The 21,387-nt window shown below is 37.8% G+C and overlaps 1 protein-coding gene across 4 annotated transcripts in view; it reads right to left on the bottom strand.

The window, feature by feature from the left end:
* Positions 1–4,365: 4,365 nt before the first annotated feature.
* SLC16A12 (solute carrier family 16 member 12) overlaps positions 4,366–21,387 on the bottom strand; it is a 96,119-nt gene continuing 79,097 nt past the window's right edge. For all 4 annotated transcript variants that reach the window (XM_004461417.5, XM_058298807.2, XM_058298809.2 and 1 more), the window contains exons 3-7: positions 17,411–17,514; positions 14,183–14,326; positions 12,044–12,623; positions 9,868–10,127; positions 4,366–7,264 (exon numbers count right to left, since the gene is read on the bottom strand). In XM_004461417.5, coding sequence (XP_004461474.2) covers positions 7,002–7,264; positions 9,868–10,127; positions 12,044–12,623; positions 14,183–14,326; positions 17,411–17,514 — 1,351 coding nt within the window. In that variant the 3' untranslated portion in view covers positions 4,366–7,001. The remainder of the gene's footprint in view (positions 7,265–9,867; positions 10,128–12,043; positions 12,624–14,182; positions 14,327–17,410; positions 17,515–21,387) is intronic.

Raw genomic sequence — 21,387 nt, 5'->3', positions numbered from 1 at the left:
TATCAACTCACACTAAATCAATACATTGGTAGGGCTCAGAATGCGATCAGAATGGAACCCAAAATGGCAATAAGGATTCCCAAGGAAGGAAGGGGACTCCAAAGGAAAAACTTACATTACATTTTGCCAGGGCATGTCCCTAGGCAGGCCAATCAAAATCATCATTCATATTAATTTTGACATACCACATAGAACACTGACCTAAGCAATCAAAATGCTGAAAAATGAAACACATTATCTTCCCCCCTATATTTGTGCTTGCAAGAGGAAGAGGATAAATGTATAGAGGAAAATAAGCAGAGAGTTAGGACGAAAAAGAGGAGGAAACAATAACAAACTTTAACGTTTGTTCTAAGGCCATCCAGTTGAACTACAATTGGAGGTGCCACCAACTTCCAGCAGATGGCAGTGCTGCATGTCATTTTTAAAAACTTTCCTGTGCCTTTTAAATTCTGGATCCTCTAAGAAATGGTTGTTTTGGTTTTTTAAAAAGGATTTATGAAATGAATGTTGAATTATGACTCATGACATATCCCATCCCCTGAAAATTTCCTCTTTCAGCTTAGAGAAGCCAAACACAAGCTCCAAAGCCCAGTAGGAATCTAAAATTTACCATTGGTCAAAGACACCCTGTGAATGCCCTCACCACTTTTATTAGTGTCATCAGTCTTTGGTGTCTGCTAGAAACTCAGTTACCTACAAGTGGTTGCTCCTCATCCCCTACTCCCACTTAGCCTCTTCCCCTCAAAAGAGCAGGCACTGATTCCAACCTGTTTGGTCCCATCTCATGATTCCCTGAAACCGCTTCAGATTTCTCTAGCACGTAATTAATTCTTCTTCCCCTAAACTCCAGAGCACCTGCGTTAGTTAAAATTTACCAATTAGGAAATGAACTTGAGATCATGGAGGGGGTTCTGTGTGTCTTTAGAATTCGCAACTATATCTAACATGGTGCCAGATTCTGAGGAGATAACTAATTGTTGGTTGATTACCTCCTATCATCAATTCTGAAAAATTTCCTGCCAGCTTGCTAATTTTCCATAATGGCCTGAGTTAGGGGTTGGCCACAGGGCTGGGAGAAAGACTCAAGTCAGGGACTTGTGCACCTGGCCAAATCCCATAGCAGAGATTTCGTGTAAAAGCAGCCTGTGTAGTGCCTGTAACTGAAACCACATCTTTTCCTGCACGGGGCATGTGAGCTGCACTTTTTCCCAACATTCCAAGGTTCCCTTGTGGAAACAGTGCCCTATCCCAGGCGTGCCACTCATTTGAGCACAACAGAGCTATTTAAGCTTGTCTATGTCGAACACAGTGGTATCAATTTTACATTCAGTTCCATTCAAAAGTTTCCGTTTCTACCAATTCTTCTCTTTGTCACCTTTAATCCCTTTTCCAAACCTGCCCCATGGTACTCAGTGCTCTGTAGCTCTGGCCATTTCTGTTACATTTCTCACAAGGTGTCCTATTAGCCCGACTGAATTGGGAACATCTACCCGTATTGTACCCTTCTGGGTGCAAGAGCAGCTTTAAGCAACCTTGTACCCTGACCCTTCAAACAGCCCCATCACTCACTTGTGTTAATTCTCTTTAGCAGTTTCTTCATTTTTTTGTTCATTGGTTCTTTTCATTTATTTATTTATTCATCAAGGATTTATTGATTGCCTACTATGTGTCAGGCACAGGACTCGGTGGTTAATAAAGCAGATATGATCCCTATCCTCAGGAATTTTGTGGTTTTGTGAGGGAGATGAAGTTTAAAAATAAACACACAAATGAATATATTAATTAAAATTAAGATATGTTCTTTGAAAGAAAAGAACAGGGTGCCATGAGAAAGAATAATGCAGTGGGGTGATATGTAATTTAATGGGTGCAGTGGTTAAAGAGACTCTCCAGGGAAGAGACATTTAAACTGTGACCCAGAAGATGTTAAGTGAGTACACAAAGGGATCAGCAAGTGCAAAATGTCCTGAGGTGGCAGTTGGGAAGGGGAAGGTTGGTACTTAGAGGAACATAGAAGAACAGGATGGTTGGTGTGTAGTGAGAGGGGGAGAGTGTATTCCCATACAAGGTTTGGAAGACAGGCAAGATCTATACCCTGCAGGACCTCTTAGGCGGTGTTCCAGTGTGAGTGCTAAATGCTCGTACCAAGCTATAAGCTTTGTAACTCTGAAAAAGGTTTTCCACTTCCTGCTTGATCCTGAGAAACCAGTCAGTAAATGTCCAAATTCATCCACCTCTGCTTGGACAGATAATGGCAAATTTAGAGATTCAGGTTTCAAAGACCTGGCCTTAAGTGTCTACCAGAACCTCAGGTCGCCAGGCAAAATGGCTGCCCCTTACCCTTTTTCCCCATTCCCTAGCCTGACCCTCGCCTGGACCCTGCTTTGGCCCCAGTTACACAAACAAGCTCTCCAGAGAGCTTAGCTCTTCTAAAGTGCATAGGTCTTCACCCTTCCCGGATCTGGGGACCTCTAACTTCCATTCTTACATGTGTCAGCAAGAGAAGACCTAACCTGCCATCACAAAAGAAACAATTTTATCGGAAGGACTGCATTTTAAAATACTAATTTTAATGCTTTTTAACATTAAGTCAAATTTAAGTGGACCAACCATGCTTAACTCCTTAAAAAATAATGCTTTTTATTTAATTTTAGGCCAGAGGTTCTTAACAAGGGGTCCATGAGCTTGAAATGAAATTCAAAAAACTATTATTCCTGTGGGGATATGTTGGTGTGGATGTGATATTTTTATTAAACAATACACAGTATAGTGTGGACTTAGGTAAGGTGTCCGTGGTTTTCACCTGACTGGCAAAGGGGTCCATGGAACAAAAAATATTAAGAACCCCTGTTTTAGGTCAACCGTAGGTCTCAGACCCCTCAAAGAGGCCTCTGATCCTTAAACAATTAAGGATAATAATTATCATCTCATCTCATCCATAATTCAAAAGCACTTTTCACTTATTTTTAAACTGCTCTAGGCTTCAGGTAGATAGATCCTCATGTAGAATGGGGTGGAAAGGGCAGGGTGATAGAGGTAGAGCCTTAATCTGTAATTTGAATACCGAAAGCAACGCAGCAAGGAAAAGGTCCCAATCAGTATTGTAAGTAATGATGTAGCTCACTGATAGGTGGCACTAACCACCCACATACCCTCTGCTAGCATGAATAAATGTATTCTTAACCACATTCAGTTGTTCCTAGACAGCTGAAAGAAGACATGCACTGTTAACATGTTAATATATTTCAAATTCCTTCATCAGTGGGAGGAGATCATTGTTAATGCTGGGGCATGGGTACATTAAGTTCACTATACTATTCTCTTTACTCTTGTATATGCTTGAAAAGTTACATGATAAAGTGTTTTGTTTTAAATGACAGTTTTATCATTATTTAATATTTCTCTACCCCCCACCAAATATTGATACTTCTCAGTGCCATGGAAAAAATCCCAGTCATCTCTCACTGATAGATACTCTGGCAACCAATATAAAAATCCATTGTTTGGTGGAAATTAAAAGAAAAAAAAACAGATCCAAACTTTACAGTGGGAGAAGAGAAACTCAGATATCTACTTGAATTCACACTACTTCACTTCAATAGAAAATTTCAGATTTAGACCTATTGCAACAAGACAGGTGAGTGCCATATTGACATTACCATTTTCATCCTCACTGGCAACAGAGCAGGCACTTTAGCAAGTACTCAACTCCTGACTTTGAATGCATGACTTTGGTAATATGGAAGGCAGAACTTACTTTTGGAGCAAAGTGTGCTCTCTGACAGAAAAATTAAAATGCTCCTAAACAGAAGCCTGCATCAATTGACAGTAAATTAGACCACTTAGCCTGGGAGTAGAGGGTCTTGATCCAACCAGTTTTCTTAAAAATACTCTCAGGAATTTCCAATCTAGAATCTTACTTTCTATACTGATTGGATGAGTGAAACATGCATGATCCAAAGGATTTTTCTGCCAAAGAAACATCCTGTCTCCAAATGTCTTCCTGAACCCAATAAGAAGATGATCCTAGTAGGTATAAAAGGAAAGGCACAGGCTCCAGCATCAGACTGCATCCTTGTTTTACAGGGTTTCACACTAGAGGCACTAGAGTGTAGTGGTCACTTGATGCCTCAGTTTCCGCATTACAAAATAGTGATAATATAGGTTATTATGAGGATTAAATGAGGCATTGCATATAAAGTACTTAGCACAGTAGCTAACACATTGGACGTACTGAATCAATGGCTTTTGCTTTTGTATATGCCAACTCAGCATGATCCAGACAGTCCCACTCACCATCCAGTTCAAGCACTTTGCCCGCGGCCTGTACAATACCACAGAGAAGAATTTTTTCCAAACACATGACTGTGAACTCTTTTTATTATTATTTTGAAGTAAGAAAATACCAGCATAAATATTTGATCTATGAGTGAAATTCAAATCCAAAGAAAAGGCCCAATGGTACAGTTTATCTATAAAAGTACACTGCTTTTCTACTCAGTCACTTCCAAAGTGGAGCTTGTAGTGGGATAAATGAATATTTGATATGTAGAATCATCCCACCACAGTTTTATTCTTGATTCCATAAAATACATCATTCCAGTGAATTCTTCGATTTTAAAAATGAACAGTAATAGGCACGTGAAATCTTAACAGTAAAATTTTGTGTAGATGACAAAATGGTAGATCCTAAGATTTATATTTTTCTTATGGTTTTAAAAAAAATGCTGCTTCAAAAGGGTAAGTAACCTGCAAATTTACACATGTATAAAATCAAAATATTCCAAATGTTTTACACATATCTTTAAAAGCTCTCATCTCTGTGCTGATTTTCATGAATACTTAATACTTTAGAGAAATTCTATTGCAGATCCTCAAAAAATTTTTCTGAGATCACTATGAAAAAAATATGTATAAGAATATTTATAAGCTATTTATATCTCAAAAAAATCTTTAGGCTCGAAGATTCAAGAAATGGCAACATTTAGTATAAAGTGCTATTCCAAACATGGATAATTTCATTTTAACTCTTACTTTTTTACAGATATTTTCCAAATATTTGTTAAGTTGCAAATGACAAAGTAAATGATTCAAAATTCAATTTTCAAACATAGAAAAGAGATAGCACATAACATTCAAATTCCTCTTTGGAAAACAACTATGAAATATTATAGTTTTATTCCCATCAAAATCAAGTCAATATTTCATTTTGAAAGTAATGTATTGACATGTAATTTTATTAAATAATCCAGTTTAGGCAGTGATTCTTGCTGAGCATGCTAAGTCAACCTAGGATCTTCCTCACTGCTGATTTCCTCCCATTACCCACAGCAGGGCACTTGTGAGGCCCCTTCTGAGACAGTGGAATTAAATGACCTTCAAGGTCAAAATATTTCCTTATATTTCATATTTTCAACTTTTGAATCATTAAAATCTCCTTTCAGTTGCATAACCTGCCCCTAGTCACAAGTGAAACATGATTCGGGATTCAGAATTACAATTCCGTGGATTTAAAACAGTTGGAGACAGGCCAGGGAATCTGGCCCTGCTCTTCTCTCTCCATGCCTTCTCCCTTTAATGTGAAGATTCAAAAATGATCCCAAAGCATAGAAAAGTGGAGTACTGGGGACAAGTAAACTATTCCAATTCAATGAGTTAAGATTTGTGAAAGAGTTCTGTAAATTGTAAAACATCACACCACTAACCTTCTTAACTTTTTTCCCCTCCCCTTCTGGCCAAAATTGTAGTGACTGATAGTGCTATTACAGATGCTGAGGCTAATCCCCTGAAGCCTTCTCATTCAGCTGAAAAGGTGCACCAAGTTTCTAATGATTACAGAGAGATGAGGAGCAGGGGGCACTGGAACAAGAGTTAACACAAGGAAAAAGATATCTCTCCTTTAGGATATCCCTAGGACAATATTTTTCAGTTAAAAGCCTAAATTCAGTTTTGGGTAATGATGAACCTAAATGTCTGACCTGGGGGATTGAAAAAAATAAAAACTCACCAGAAACCTGCTGATTCAAGAATTCAAGTCCTGCCCAGTTGGAATGCTGCCAACTCTTTTCTGTTCCTAACAGGAATGTATCTGCTGTTCAAATAAGAGGTTTTTTTTAATCCCTGAAGAAAAGAAAAAGGGAAGTTGTGGTAGTGTTAATATTTCAAGTAAGACTGAGAAGTCACCCTTGGCCCTCTTAGGTGTGTTCTGTCAAATTTAGAGTTAGTACTGCAAGTGATAGTACCAGAGGTGTGGTCTGGTACATGTCTTAGGAAAGAGCTTTCAGTTTCCAGTGGAGAATTTCAAATAGAAGATCTTATTAGACACCCTTTAAGATCCATTCCAACCACATTTCATGATTCTTTGGATTCTCAAAGTGGTGTGTACCCACTGGCAGAGGCAAGGGCTGGTTGGAAGAGTAAGAGAAAAAAGACAGCATTTTCATTCTCTATTAATCATCTCCTAGAGGAATCTAAGGTATTCTTCAGCGATCCTGTTTAAAACCCTAATGAGAAACTCACCATGAAAAAAGTTTGGCATCTTCACCCTCCACCACCATTCCCGAGCTGACTCCTCTCCTCCAAAGAGTATAAGATAAGCCAATTTACATAAGAGCTCTTCCCTTTACCTTCTAAGGAAGGAAGGTAGAGATTTTGGGACAAAGCTGCTCCCCAGTGGCACCTGCTTTGGTCATGACTTGGAATCAACCCTAATTAAGCCAATTCTATCAGCTATGTCCTTATATTCCCCATACAGGGATGCTCATTGCCCAAAAGAGGCAATGAATTCAAGTGTGAGTACATATCCCCAAATAAGGAAACTCTGAGCCAGTCCAGCTTTTTTTGTTATTTGCTGTTTTCCCTCATAAACATGTTAACAGAGAAAATAATATTTTTTTCTTGAATGGCAATGCTTCTGCCAAAATAAAATGCTTCAGAATCATGTGCAATGCAATCCAACATCCCCACTTCTTTCAGCCCTAAAGATTCCCAGCTTAAGGTCATGTGGGATTGTAACCAGGCACTGCTGTGGCCAAAGACTCCCCATCCTTCATATCTAATTCTCTTGCCACAGAATATGCCACCAATCCATTGGTCAATAGCTGCAGCTTGGGATCAGATTCTTTGGCAAGAAACCGCAGCTTGGTTTTTTTCATCTTTTTTACAAGTCTAGCTAAGCCAAGCAACACAGAACTAAATATCATTGAAAATCCACAGAGAAGAAATGCTGCTGTGTAGCTGCCAGTCGTATCCACCAGCCATCCTGTAAACAAAAAACGGCAAAATTAATTGTTGAGTTGAAAATTAAATGATCTATCATCCCCAAATACAATAATTTTTAAAGATAATAACAATGGATTACTCACACCACCATTAAAATGTTGACACAAAAAGCAAAACACTTAAAAATTTTGTGAAGCACCTGAAAAATACATTCTATTCTAAACCTAAAATGAATCAGTTGTGGTTAATACGTAAAGTGCTTGGAAAGAGTCACGTACTTAATTATTGCTCAATAAGTATTGTTATTATTATTCCATGAAATCTAATAGAAAAGACGAAAATGGCATTATTCAAACAGGTGAGCCCAGGATAATTTATATAGGGTGTAAAGGAAGAAAATCATGAAAAATGCTAATAGTATTCCCAGCACCCATACACTGTCTATCTTGAGTAAGGTTTCAAAGAAATCCAGATTTCCAACAGAATCCAGTCATTGCACCCCTTCCAGATTGAAAATCAGAACTTTGGGCCATCTTAGAAGTTGCAAATGCAAACTTCAGAAGGCATAATTCTGTACCCTCTGATTTTTTTTCTTTATCTCTTGTTGCAACAAATTAATCTCAATATCTATTCCAACTCTAAATTTTAAGGAACAAGGAGGGCATGCAATATGCAAAATACAAACCACAGTGGGATAAAATTAAACCCTGGCAGTCAATTATTTTGTAATTAACAAAATGTTTAAAATGTTTAAAGTTCCTCCAAACTTTATTTATATACCAAGAAAATCCACCATCCCTTAATCAAAAATGGCATGTAGAAATTGTTAAAAGCCCCAGAAATTTTCCTGCAATTCACACTACTCTCCAGTATTTTAGTTACCATGTAATTTATTTGTGCGTTTCTGTAGCATCAGAGACTGAATAGAGAGTTGTCTTTTTAAAGGTAATTAAATAAGAAATTCTGCAGTAAGAACTCACATCCTAATTCTTAGCATTGAACATAATGTCTGATTTGCCACAATGAAGGTCATAGACTGAAAGGAGAATCCAGAAATATCTGATTTATTTACATCCTGTGACTTAATAGACTTTCAGGAGTTCTTGCTCCTAAAGGTTGAACTAAAACTGGCTGTGGTGGGAGGGTATGGGAACATTTTGGGGGCAGTTTTCAAAAATGAAGCCCTAAATCTATGGTCCTTTATCATGGAGTTTAAAATGACCAAGAATTTTCATTTCAGCATTCAAGCAGCCACAGTTTTCCCTAGTTTGCTGCTTTAGCAATTGCTGGGGTTTAGAAATGACCCCTAACTGTCTATTCACAACAGCAGCTACGTGGACATTCTACCTTTTTCAAAAAATTCCCCTCCTTCCTTCTAGGTAAATGTTTGGTTCATTTCTCTTTTGCCTGTCTTCATAGACTTTGGTTCACTCTCTCAGTTTTAATTTAGGCTGATAATTTGAACCAGTTAGTCTTCACTCCTTAGTGTGCATGGGCCTCACAAGAAAGCTTATCCAGGGTATAGATCCCTGGAACTCAACCCCAAAGATTCAGGTTACAGGTGGAAGGATCAAAGAGTCTGCATTTTATCAAGCACCCCAGGAGATTCTGATGCAGGTGATCCTAGAACCTCCCTCTGAGAGACAACAGTCGAGACCCCATGCTCCAGGAAGGTAGCTGAACGTGTTTCTACTCTATCCCCAGTGCCAAGCCAATGCTGACTTGTTTAGTCATGACTTAAATTTCTGTATAATTTTTACAGTTTACAAAACATTCTAGATTCTTTTTTCAAATGATTCCCAGTCTGTATATCCAAATCTGGCCTCTCTATTGGGCATTTTCACCTGTGTATCTTAGAGATCTCACTACATCTAAATCATTAAGGTCTTTCTTTTTCTGGCAAAGCCATTTTCTCCACCTTCCTTATTTCTTTCAACTGTGTCATTTTTCTGTTATCTTTGACTTCTTTCCCTCCTTCACTCTCAAATGTTATATTCAGTTGATTTTTTTTTTCCTCAAAACTTCCTCCTTCCCCTGGAATCCATTTCCATTTCTGCTGTAGCAGCCCAAGTTCAGGTCTGTGTCAATTTACTCCTGAATTATTAGAATGGAATCCTAAATATCTCTTCCCTAAATTATTACATCAAATGCTAGATCACATTTTCTACAATGCACTCTTTACCATATTGCCCCTTTGCACATAAACTTTAATACTACCCATGGACTCTGAAGAATATAGAGCCCCAGATCCTACGTGGGGCACTCAAGCCACTCAATTATGATACCTGCACTTATTTCAGTCTATCTGCCACCATCTCCTATTGGAAACCTGTACTCCTATGAGAATTCACTCTGAATGTGCATTACTTATAAGTCTGAACAGCTGCTCTATTCCATTGCTCCCATCATTTGTGTGGAATTACATCAAGACCCTTTTCTTTCTAGGTAGGCTAAGGTTACTGCTTGGTTCGAAGAATATTATAAAACAAGGATATGAGCAAGACCATAATATTTTTTGGTAGCTCTTGCATTTGTTTTCCTTCTCACTCTTCTCCCAAATCATTCTCCTTGTCTGTGTGTGGGTCTGCCATTTTCAGTACAACAAAGAGAAGAGACAGTTGGGGGTTCTCTCTGGAAACTGACCTGCAATGGGTGGGCTCACCAAGTATGGCACTGCATGAAGAAAGTACACCACTCCAAGAGCTGACGACAAAGAGGTGGTCCCCACTATTTCTGTAGTCACTACTGGGATCAAGGTCACATAAGCACCATCAAAGTAGCCAAAGGTACAAGAGAAAGGCACGAGCAGGGGGAGACTTTGAAGCATTGGGAGGCAGAGATAGCACAGCCCATCTAGTCCAACGGCAAAGAGGTAGCAAACGTACTGGTAATTCTTCAGACACCTGTGGATATGAAGAACAAGAATACGTATGACATACCCAGTTTCTATCAAAGAGCTTTAGAACCATGGCCATGCAACAGTAAGTATTATGGTTATGTCTTGAGAGATGTTTCCCCATTATATATAATCTAAATTGTTTTTCTCTTTCTTTGGAATATGTAAATGCAATAATTTTTCTCCCTAGGAAGTACAGTGTGGTAGAAAGAATATATGCTCTATAATTAGAAAGATATAAATTCAAATCCAGTTCTATTACCTACTAACTGCTTAACTATAACCTCAATTTCCTTAGCTGTAAAATGCAAAGATAACCTATCTCATAGGGTTTCTCCAAGGATATTGTGAGAGAATATGTAGCATATCGGGATACTAATATTTTCCAGTAGTCTACCATATTATGTGCTTTCAGACTGTGATCCACTGGTATCTGGCATATCACAGATATTCAATAAACCAAGTGGTTTTACAAAGGGGAAGCTGGAATATGAAGACATTAAAGTAATTTGCCAGGATAGTGAAGGTCTTTTACTAGTATTAAATCTTATTTCAAGATTTCCCCAGTGGTACTTTCATCACATTGTCTTTCGGTAGCTCCAAACTCATCTATGCTACCATTTATTTCAAAGACACTATACTACATCACTACTAGCAGTTTATCTTTGGAAGTCACTTTGTGCTTTGCAAACATTTTTCTACATATGGCCTCACTGAGCCTCACTAAATGCTTTGAGTTTAATAGGCAAGTAGTGCATTGGTCCATTTTACAGATGAAGAACCTTGAGGCTCTAAACCGTTAGGTAACTTCCCCTAGGCCACCAGACTAATTAGGAACACAGCCAGGACAAGAACTTGGGTCTTGGAAGTCTCAGTCTACAGATCCCTATATAGATCACACTTATACAAGGCTGCTTTTTATTGAGTTATTTGATTGTAATAACTCAGAAAAAAGCACTCCTTTTCTTCCCTATACATCACAAATGTGGAATTAATCTAATAGCAGTTGGATCTTGATTAATTACTGAAGACATTAAGCGTGAGAAGCCACAATAAGGAAAGCTTTCCAAGGTCATAGCTCAAGGTTGAGAAGTCCATCAATTAGGAGAATATGAATAGCTTGCTCTCTTCAATCCAAATGGATGAGCATTTGCTGAAGAATCTACTCAGTAGATTTCTTATACGTTTGGCTTCTAAGCCTACATTTGTAATGAAAGCATTTTCTACTTCCAATGTCAAACATAAATATGGTGCTACAGATGTGTTACTACTGCACCCGATCCTCCTACTGGACCAGCTCCTATTCCTCTCTTATCACCAACTAATCTCTAGGGAGGTTCACAACAATCTAAAAACACAACACTTAGCCGGAGGTTGTTTTGCCTGGGGACAACTTGACTTGGAATGGAATTGAATCTGTCACTTGTAGTTACCTTAGGCACTCCAATTTAAATAGATTCACCATCCCTTCTCCAATTTAGACAGGTCCACCATCTAAAACCATCTAGAAAAGGGATCAGCAAACTGTTTCACCATTTTTTGCACAATACATGAAATAAAAATGGTTTTTATATTTTTAATGATTGGGGGAAAATGTTGAGAATATTTTGTGATACATAAAAATTATATGAAAATCAATTTCAGGGCCCATAAGTCTCACAGTAACATAGTCATTCTCATTTGTTTATGTATTATCTCTGGCTGCTTTAGTGCTACAACAGAGCTCTTATTTTCAACAAAGAGCATATGGCTCACAAAGTAAAATATATTTACTCTCTGTCCCGTGTTTGCCAACCCCTGATCTAGTAAAACCAGCAAAGGAGTTGCCTTTGGATACTGAAGTCTTGTTAATATTATTCAGACTTCTGTATTCTACAAGGTAAGAGATGAAAGGAAAGTAAAGGCTTAAAGGCCCTGGTTTACCTTCTGTCGGTTAGCCATCCAAAGGTGATATTGCCGATAATGTCAATCACCCCAAGTATGGACATAAGAAAAGCAGCTTGCTGGTGACTCACTCCGACACTCAAAGCATAAGGCACCAAGTACACAAAGAGAGGGCTGCAGCCATATGCCATAAACAGAACAGAGATGGCTAACACAACAAAGTCTGACATCAGTAAAAAACTGTATTCCTGCTGCAAAGAGCAACAAAGGCAGGTATGCACCCACTGTTTTGTCAAAGATGAACAAGGAGATGCCTGCTTAAAGTCTTGTTTCTGAGTTCTACAGACATGCTTTTGCTCTGGAGTTGTATGGTCCTCTTTAAGAATAATTGGCCGCATCAAGGCACCACAAACACAGAGATTCAAAACAAAGCCCCCAAGAATGAGTAATGCTCCCCGCCAGGAAAACTGTTCAATAAGGAGCTGAACCACAGGGGCCAGGATGAAGGTGCCAATGCCACTTCCCGACATGGCAATCCCATAAGCAAGGGCTTTCCGTCTGCTGAAATACTTGCCAACCATGGCAATAGCTGGAGAGTAACAAAGTGCAAATCCAAGACCTGAGAATAAAGAGAACTCTATGAGTGCCGGTACACCATGGATGGCCAATAATAGATAATATCTCAGAAAATCATTTGAATTAAAGAGAATCTGACCTTCTGTTAAACGCTTTTAAAGATGTTTTCTACATAACTAAAAATGAGTCTCCCCTCACCAGTCATCCACAATTTGGAAAGTATAGCATATATGATTTTCTTCTTAGGAAGAAAAACCTTAAGGAAACATGACTTCTTAAAATGAAATGAAGAACTTAAAAATCATTATATAAACTAAATTTGTGAAGACACAACCTTTATCATCTGCACCACTCCAGAATTGAGGTTGAAAGAGCATATATGACTCCATGAAAGTTCCAAAAGAATTTCATATAGTCTGGAAACATCATGCTGATTTTATACATGAGCACAGCAACATAAAAATATCTCCCAAGGTCAGCAGAAAAGTGTTAACAGTCCAGAAAGCCTTTTAAAGATTTTTAGCTTCTATTCCTTTTTCTGATTTTTGTGTTTTGTTTTGTTTTGTTTGTTTTCATTTTCTCTATTCCTTTTTAAGTTAGGAAAATCTAAGGCCCTTAGGCCTGGATTTCATGGCATCTTGAATAGGATGGACAGAAAAGAGATTCTACCTTTAGCTCCTGTTCCTGTCTGCACATAGTGTGATCCACCATCCTTATCTTCCTGGACTGAGGATGTTTCCCTGATGAGGGACTTATAGTGCTAAAACTGGGACAGTCTCAGGCAATCTGGGATGATTAGTCACCCTAGCAGCTGGGTACTTTGAGTTATTAGGGGCAGATAACTTACTTAGCTGATAGAACTAGATATAGAGCTTCATTATGAGATGAAATTCTTTATGGGCCTAATTCATGCTTCCCTGACTGCACAGTGCCTGGGCAGGACTTAGTATGCTACTCTCAACACCCCTCTGACTCAAGGGGCAAACGGCTGTCCCAGTCCTACAAACCAACCCCAGCTTCACCCCATGCAGTCTCCTTAAGTGTGATTTATGGAATGCACATGTGTTGCATCTCTTTCCATGGGACTCTTCATGATTCTCTAAAATGATACTTCCATAGCATTGAGAGAGAATGTATAGTAAAGAATATTATATTCTATAATATAGGGAGGGGCTTTTGTTTTGAGTTAGAAACCCCCATTTACTGGGCAACAATATTCACAATGAAGCAGAGGCAACTCAGATTGACTGCAGATATTATTTCAGTGCCTGGCAAAGATGCTGAGAGAATGGCCATTACTGAAAATTTATGTCACCCTAGCTAATATCTTATTTCTTCTGAATATAGAATCTTGACTGTACACTGCTGCCAAGGGAAAGCCAGCAGTTACTTTTATTATGTAGCTGAATTAAAATGCTGATGCATTTTCATTAGGGTAATGCAATCAATTGCATTTCCAGCTCTTTTGTTCAACTGTCAGTAGGTAGACATAAGCTAGGTCAGCTAAATTATGCATCTGACAAAATAAATATTTTATGAATTACTGCTCTGTTGGTTGGCTTGGCAACCTCTGAATTGGGGTGGGGTACAAAGTATCCTTACCTGTGAGAACTCCCACAGTGAGGTAGAGATGCTTCAGACTGGTGGCAAATGAGCCCAGGACGAGACCAGTAGATGCAATCAAGCCACCCAGCATGATTCCCACTTGACAGGATAAATGATTACTGACAACACTTCCAAGTGGAGCTTCAAAACAATAATAAATAAAGGTAAAGGTCTTGAGGGTACTGTGAAAAGGGTGTGGTGTTGCACTGGCAGAGCATTGAGCCCATCCCATTCATTCTACAGATTTGGAAACGGAGGCCCAGAGAGAAGAAGTGACTTGTCCATGGTTACAAAGAGAATAGGTAGCAGAGCTGGGCTTAGAACCCAAGTCTACTGATCTGCATTTCAGTGTTCATTTCACTTCTCAATTCTATTACATTCATAATGCAGGGACGATTGGTGTTTTTTCAAACAGCGGACAAACTTTAAAGTACATGACACTTGTATAAGGATGTGCCTTTTATGTTTCACACAGCATTGATCATAAACCATTAGCAATAATGAAGATAGGTGGTGGAGAAGGAAAGTGGCAGGCAGTATTATACAGGAAAAGGGCAGGGAGGGATATCATCGACAAATTCCACAGTCAAGCAATACTTTCAGGCTTCAGGATACCCTGTGGGTATGAAATCAAAACCCAGAAAATGTAGGAAAATGCTTCATGCCCACAGTAACATTTTGGTTAGTCCCCCTCTGCTCATGATTTACAAATATTTCAGAATTGTTTTGACCTCAGGGCATATGGATTTTGATCAAAGCTAAAAGAGAGCAAGGAAGAACTGAAGTTCAAGGTGACATGCCCACAGCCACCAAGAAGTATAGCTCAGGATACCTGACAGAGAGTACAGGGTTATTTCATTCAGTTACTCTGCTCCTTGATTCTCCCAGATTAATGGCAGGGGTGATGGGTAGGGAAAGCACGTGAATTTCTCTGTAAGGAACAATTCCTGCTGATACCAGTACTCCTAGTAACAAGATCAGAAGAACCAATTCTCTTGGTATCTGTGGAGTATCATAATTTTTGTATTGATTAAGTTGAAATTGGGCCCTGACTTGAATTTAGGTGATAGAATGAGACATTATCGCAATGTCTTCTGTCTAGTTAAAACAGTACATGTGGGAGCAGTTGTAGCTTAGTTGGTTGAGGGCCTGCTTGCAACTAGGTCTCAGGTTCATACCCTGTACCTCCTTAAATATATATATATTTATATATATATGTAATGCATGAATGGCTGGCTCTATATATAACCTCTGGAGGATAGGAATGACCAAATCTCCTGCATAAGTCTAATTCTCCAGGTTGCTGCTACAATGGTTGTTAGAGAGTGACAAAATTTATATAAAACTCAATGAAAAATGTTCACTACTCTGTTCACTGTAGGGACATTCTGTACCCAAAGGGCATCCCAAATGTGATTCTGCAGACTTTTCTCCATACTTTGAATTCTAATATTACTAGGTGAGTGCCCAGGTACACAGTAATAGGTACAACAAACCTCAAGGCCTTGAATGGGATTTAAATAAGCAGGTCTGACCTGACCCTGCTTTAGCTCAATGCCTCAGTGGGTACACAAGCATTGTGACCAACCGGTCCCTTAGGGCTGTTTACTCCTTTTGGGGGGATTGCAAATATTCTCCAAAAGATAACAGTGAGGGAAATGAGTCATCTGTATCCTCTGAGAAAGACAAACATGGCTCTCTTGGAGTACAAATACAAAGGCTGTGACTAATAAAACGACCATGAAAACCAAGTGATTGTTTTACTGGTAAAAAAGGCAGCCAAGGACACCCAAATATATGATTTTTTTTGATCCCATAAACTTCCCCAGTGTTATCAGTTGAAAGTATAAACTTAGCCTTCTAATCAAATCTTTTAGTCCTAGAATTGCTCTCAAATTCCTCCCAACCAAAGAAATACATCTCAGCACAATTCAACTAATTCCAGATTAAGTGCATCTTTTTCTAAAAAATAAATGCCAGTACACAGAATGGAATCAGATGAAACTATTTATAAGTTAATGAATTAATATAGAATACTGATTTAAGATAGTATTTCCCTTTTGTTACCAAGGCCTGAAGAGCTAATAGCTTTCTAAAATACTGGGAAGGGAGCCAGTGTACCTCAGTGGTTGAGTGTGTGCTTACCATCAATGAGGTCCCAGGTTCAGTCCCCAGTACCTCCTTAAAAAAAAAAAAAAGACTGCAGCTTTCACCATCAATAAAATACAACACATTTTTTAAAATTTTAATTAAATATTGGGGGTTTAAATGAAAGGGAACAAGTGGGTCTAGGTGGTAAATAGATCCTTTCAATTTGATCCAATCTCAAAATCTTTAAGACACCAATTTAATAACCTTAGTTTGAAATTTAAAAAAGAAAAAAACCCAAAGTCTGACCTTCTCTACTCTATAGATGGAATGAGAGAATCCATGAATTTTGAGCATACCCTATCTTCATAGCATCTTTGGGGTTTCTTGAATGAAATTATAGCCATGATGGATATGTTTAGCTCATGACTGCACAATCCTATCCTTTCTTTTTTGTTTTTCTCTTTTTGACATTTTATTATTTTTTTGAGGCATAGATCACACAAAATTTTTACATTAAAAAATATGAGGTTGCTGTCCTTTCCCAATACTTCTCTAAGCATAAAGATTTATGTTCATGAAAAATTATGAAATCCATGTGTTAAATTTTGAAACTTCTAGGAAGGAAACAGAATGAAACCAAGATTTAGGATGTAAAAAAAAAAAAAAGATTTACGATGAGATGCACATATTATCAGCATTCATTTATGGAATTTATATAGAAACAGCTGGCAGAGATATCCCATGACTGCTTACATGACTAGAAAATGAGGAGGCCACCACATTTGAAAGAGAGAAGCCAAGCATATACTGTATTTAAGCTGCTTCCCAAATCAACACAAGTCCTCTGATGCTCAGCACCACTTCTCTACATGAAAAACTAAATGGTATGTGTCCTTTAGAGTATTTTCTCTTTCTGTTCCATCTGACATCAGCCATGACCATTAATTCCAAGAGCAATTCTGGTTGGGTTTGGCTGAAGATTGGAGTGATTTTTCTTTTTTTAATACTCTTATCCAGTTGTCAATATAGCCCTTCTGCTTTAGTTAAACTGGTAATCAAATGTAGTGGAAGGTCATTGTCATGAACAGCTCAACACTAGCCAATAATTGTCTATTCTCAGTAAGCGATACTCACCACAGAGCATGGTCACACAGTCAACAATGGAATGGATCCATGCTGTTTGTGCATAATCCTGAGAGAAGTATGTCTGGAACTCCACAAAGAAAATTGAAATACATCTGAAAAACACAGTGCAAGCATTTTATACAAAAAGTGGATGAACATGGGTTTGAACCAAAACTTTAAGTTTTGGTTCAATCAGTTGTCCCAGTCTCCACAGGTTTTAACTGGTTTTCAGTGGTACATCAATGGACACTAATAAGTGGGAAATCAGAAGTTGACCATTTGAGCCATTCTGGAGGATAAAAAGAAAAAGAGTCCAGACACTAAAGCCAAGTGGATGTGAACATCACTCCTGTAGGAAAGGTCTTATAGAAAAGATAGATAAAAAATATGGCTTCTTGTTCATCTTAATATTTTGCTAACATCTGTAACATCCAAGAGGTTGTTTACACATTAAAATGACAACAAAGAGTTATACATCACTCAGCAATTTCACTTCTAGTATTTATCCAAAAATAATAACCATATGATAATGATGATGATGATAATGATTATAGTAATATTGTATATACTAAAAGGATACATTCTGGAAAACTATTTATAATAGACTACTATTGTAAACAACCTAATTGTCCAGCAATAAAGGACTAGTTAAATAAATGAAGCAAATCACTATAGTGAAATATTTGCAGATATTAAAAATGATGCTGTCAATCTATATTTGTTGATTTGGAAATAATTCATAATATAATGTTTAAAAAGTAAGTTACAAAATAGTCCATAAACTAAGGGCTTATTTTTGTAAAAAAAATATAGCTCATATAAAAATGTGTAGTATAACTAGAAAATGTTTGAAAGGATATCACTAAAATATCACCAGTCATTACATGTGAATGATGAGATTTCAAATGATTATTTTGTCTTTATTTAACATTTTGAACTATTTTACAATGAGAACATATTTCTTACATAATCAGAAATTTGTGTGTATGTGCAGAGAGGGAGAGTGAAATAAAGAGACAGACAAGTTTTCATGATGAAAAATAAAGTTAATTACTTCGGGAAAAAGACAAAAGTGAACCAGAAGTAAAAATTTGCATCACTGTACAACTGTATAACTTAGAATGAGTCTCATACAGATTAGCATGGTGTCCTAACTCAGGAGCATGTGAACTGAGGATATAAGTACAATATGTGTGCCCATGGTTTTTGCCACCCCATTCACATATAGCATTAGAGACATCTCATGAGCACAAATTCTGGTGGCACTACAATGCATGGTTTCAGTGGCACTCAAGCGAGTACAAGCTATATGTGTTACATCTATTAATGAGTAAAGGGGGGAGGGGAGAGAATCTGAAGCCAGAGAGGCCACACTTCCTTTTGAACTAGAGCTTGATTCCAATGCAAAAAGAAGGCAGTAGTGTTCTAAGAAACACAAATGACCGAGGAAACTTATGATATCCTTTCTTACTCATGTTACTTCCCTGTATTAGCCAGCCACTTATGCTGGAAATGATAACATAGAAGGAAAGGGATCCCACAGATTAATCCATAGAATTACCCACAGGTCCTTTCTGCTTTAGTCCTTCCTTACTCACCAGTAAGCCAAAGGTAGAGAGTGTTGTTAGAATGTGTACATATCCAGAAATGAAATAAAAATAGTTGCATTACTTTTATGCATGGGTTGCACTTCCTGGTAAAAATTTGCATGTGTGAGCTATAAAACAAATTGTATAATTTTGGGAATTTATATGAGTTAAATAAATACTTTTATATTTGCATTTAAAACTGGCATTGAACAGTAAGTTCATGCTAATAATTTAAGATTTGGGGTTTTTTTTTCTTTTACTTAGAACAAAATTAAATAGCAAAAAACATCATGACAAGTTGAGAGAGACCACTGAAGAAAAGGAAGTTTATATTTTAGTGCCTTTATTGGCACTTTTTTCTTGTTTTTTGAACAAGGAGCCTCGTATTTTCATCATACCCTGAGCCCCACAATTAAGTTGCTGTCCCTGATGTTAGGAAGAGAAAAGAGAAGAAGACGGAGAGCTAAATTCTAAGTCCAGTTTGCGTTCTCAAGAAGTAGACACTAGGATAGAGTTTGGCATGTGAGCTAAATAGGAGGGATCAACATTTGCAGCTGCAGGCTGTGTGCTCACTGTACACCCTATCACAGAGTGGCACTTCTTCCTTCAACATGCCCCCATGATTTTTCATACCTCCTAAAAATTGTTTTCCTTTCTAGAATTGACCCCAGGCTCCTTCATTCTTTTATTCTCAAGGTAACAGTCAACTCTTTCAGGAAACCTTTCCTAACCACTCCCTGTCTACTAATCTGTGTGTGATAGCTCTCCTGTGCTCCCACTGCACCCTGGACACCTACTAAACTGCACTGCAATTCCCTTTGCCTTCATTTGCTTTCTCTATTAGTCTTGCTATGGTTGCTCTGTGAAAGCAAAGACCATGTCTGTCTTGTCTCACCCAAGTGTCTAGGACAGTACCTGGCATCTACTGGATCCTCATTAAATATTTGTCAAAGGGATAGAAAAAAGGGAGGGAGAAGGGAAGGGGATCAGAATTGGTAGAGAAGGAACCAGAAGATAAGGAAGTTAAATGGATGAGTAGAAATTTTAAGTATGAATGAGAAAGTAAGAAGATTGATGGTAGCAGCGCAGGGACATGTGGCTAGATGGGTAAAATGGGGATGTGAAGAATCTGATATGTTTATAGGCTGAAGGAAAGAATAAAAGACAAATGAAGAAACTAAAGATACAGGGAAAAGGAAGGACAACTGAAAGAAAGGGGTCCCAGAGAGTAAGATATTTTGGAATTTTTAATCATAATCTTTTTACCAAATCATTTCAGGAAACTTATCATTGGTGTGACTGTTTGTCTCTTGTGACTTTTTTTTAAAAAACTTAATCTTGTTTTGTTGCTGTTTTGTTTTCTGAACTGACTTGATTCAGACATATCAGTCCAAGTACTTTGGAGATATGAAAATCAAAAATAACACCTGAGATTCTTGTCTAACCATGTGAACAGGCTTGCCAGAGGTAAAAAATTTTAATAACCACATACATGCTTCTGAATGATTATAACTTTCATGGTACATGGGAGGAATAGTGTATCACTTATTACTTGTTCCCAAAAGTGAAAAGTACCATAGAACTTTCTAAATGATAAAATTTCATGTTCTACATCTTCAAAACAAATTTTATTGTCAGCATATGTATTCACTCTGGAAAAATAATTTTGGTTTGTTCTTTGGAATATTTATGAAATTATGGACATCAGGAGAGCTGTGTTCTGATCACTGATTCTTACTCTGGGTACTTGAGGGTCCTTGTTAAAGCCTTTTAATCTCTCAGACTCTATTTCCTCATCTTGTTTGGTAAAAATGACTGTATCAGTTAGAGTAAGCTAGATTATGCTGCAGTAGTAAACAACTTTTAATAGCCTTCCAGGATTTCACAGGCTCTGTTCATAAGACCGTAGAAACAAAATACATCCAAGTGTCATGTGTTATGAAATGGCATTCTCAAAGATACTTTCTCTGAAGAGGCCAACATGTTTGCTGACTCCTTCCTGCCATGCTGCTATAAAATTCCTTTTCTGGCTCCTGTAGAGTTGGGTGCTGACAACATCTGCCATTAGTTAAAGATTTGTCTCTGGTTGATGAAGTTATCCACTAAATCAACAAAGGAAATGATTTAAGAGGGAGTGTTGCCTAGTTGTTAAAACCACTGCCACTTACTAACCATGGGAACTTGGACTCCCAATTCAACCTCTGTGTTGTTATGAGGAGTAAATTATTTAATCAACAAAAACTGCTTGGAAGAGCGCCAATGAACACAAAGTAAGTGCTCAGTTAATGTTAGCAATTATTTATAGGTTTCGGCTATCATTAAAAGAGCTCCACATTACAAAGAACTTTACACATCCGTTACAACTAAGTTAACTTGTACCCAGAAGACAGAGAACTA

The sequence above is a fragment of the Dasypus novemcinctus genome, chromosome 6, assembly GCF_030445035.2.
Source record: "Dasypus novemcinctus isolate mDasNov1 chromosome 6, mDasNov1.1.hap2, whole genome shotgun sequence".
NCBI lineage: Eukaryota > Metazoa > Chordata > Mammalia > Cingulata > Dasypodidae > Dasypus > Dasypus novemcinctus.
This window is presented reverse-complemented; position numbering and strand designations above follow the sequence as displayed.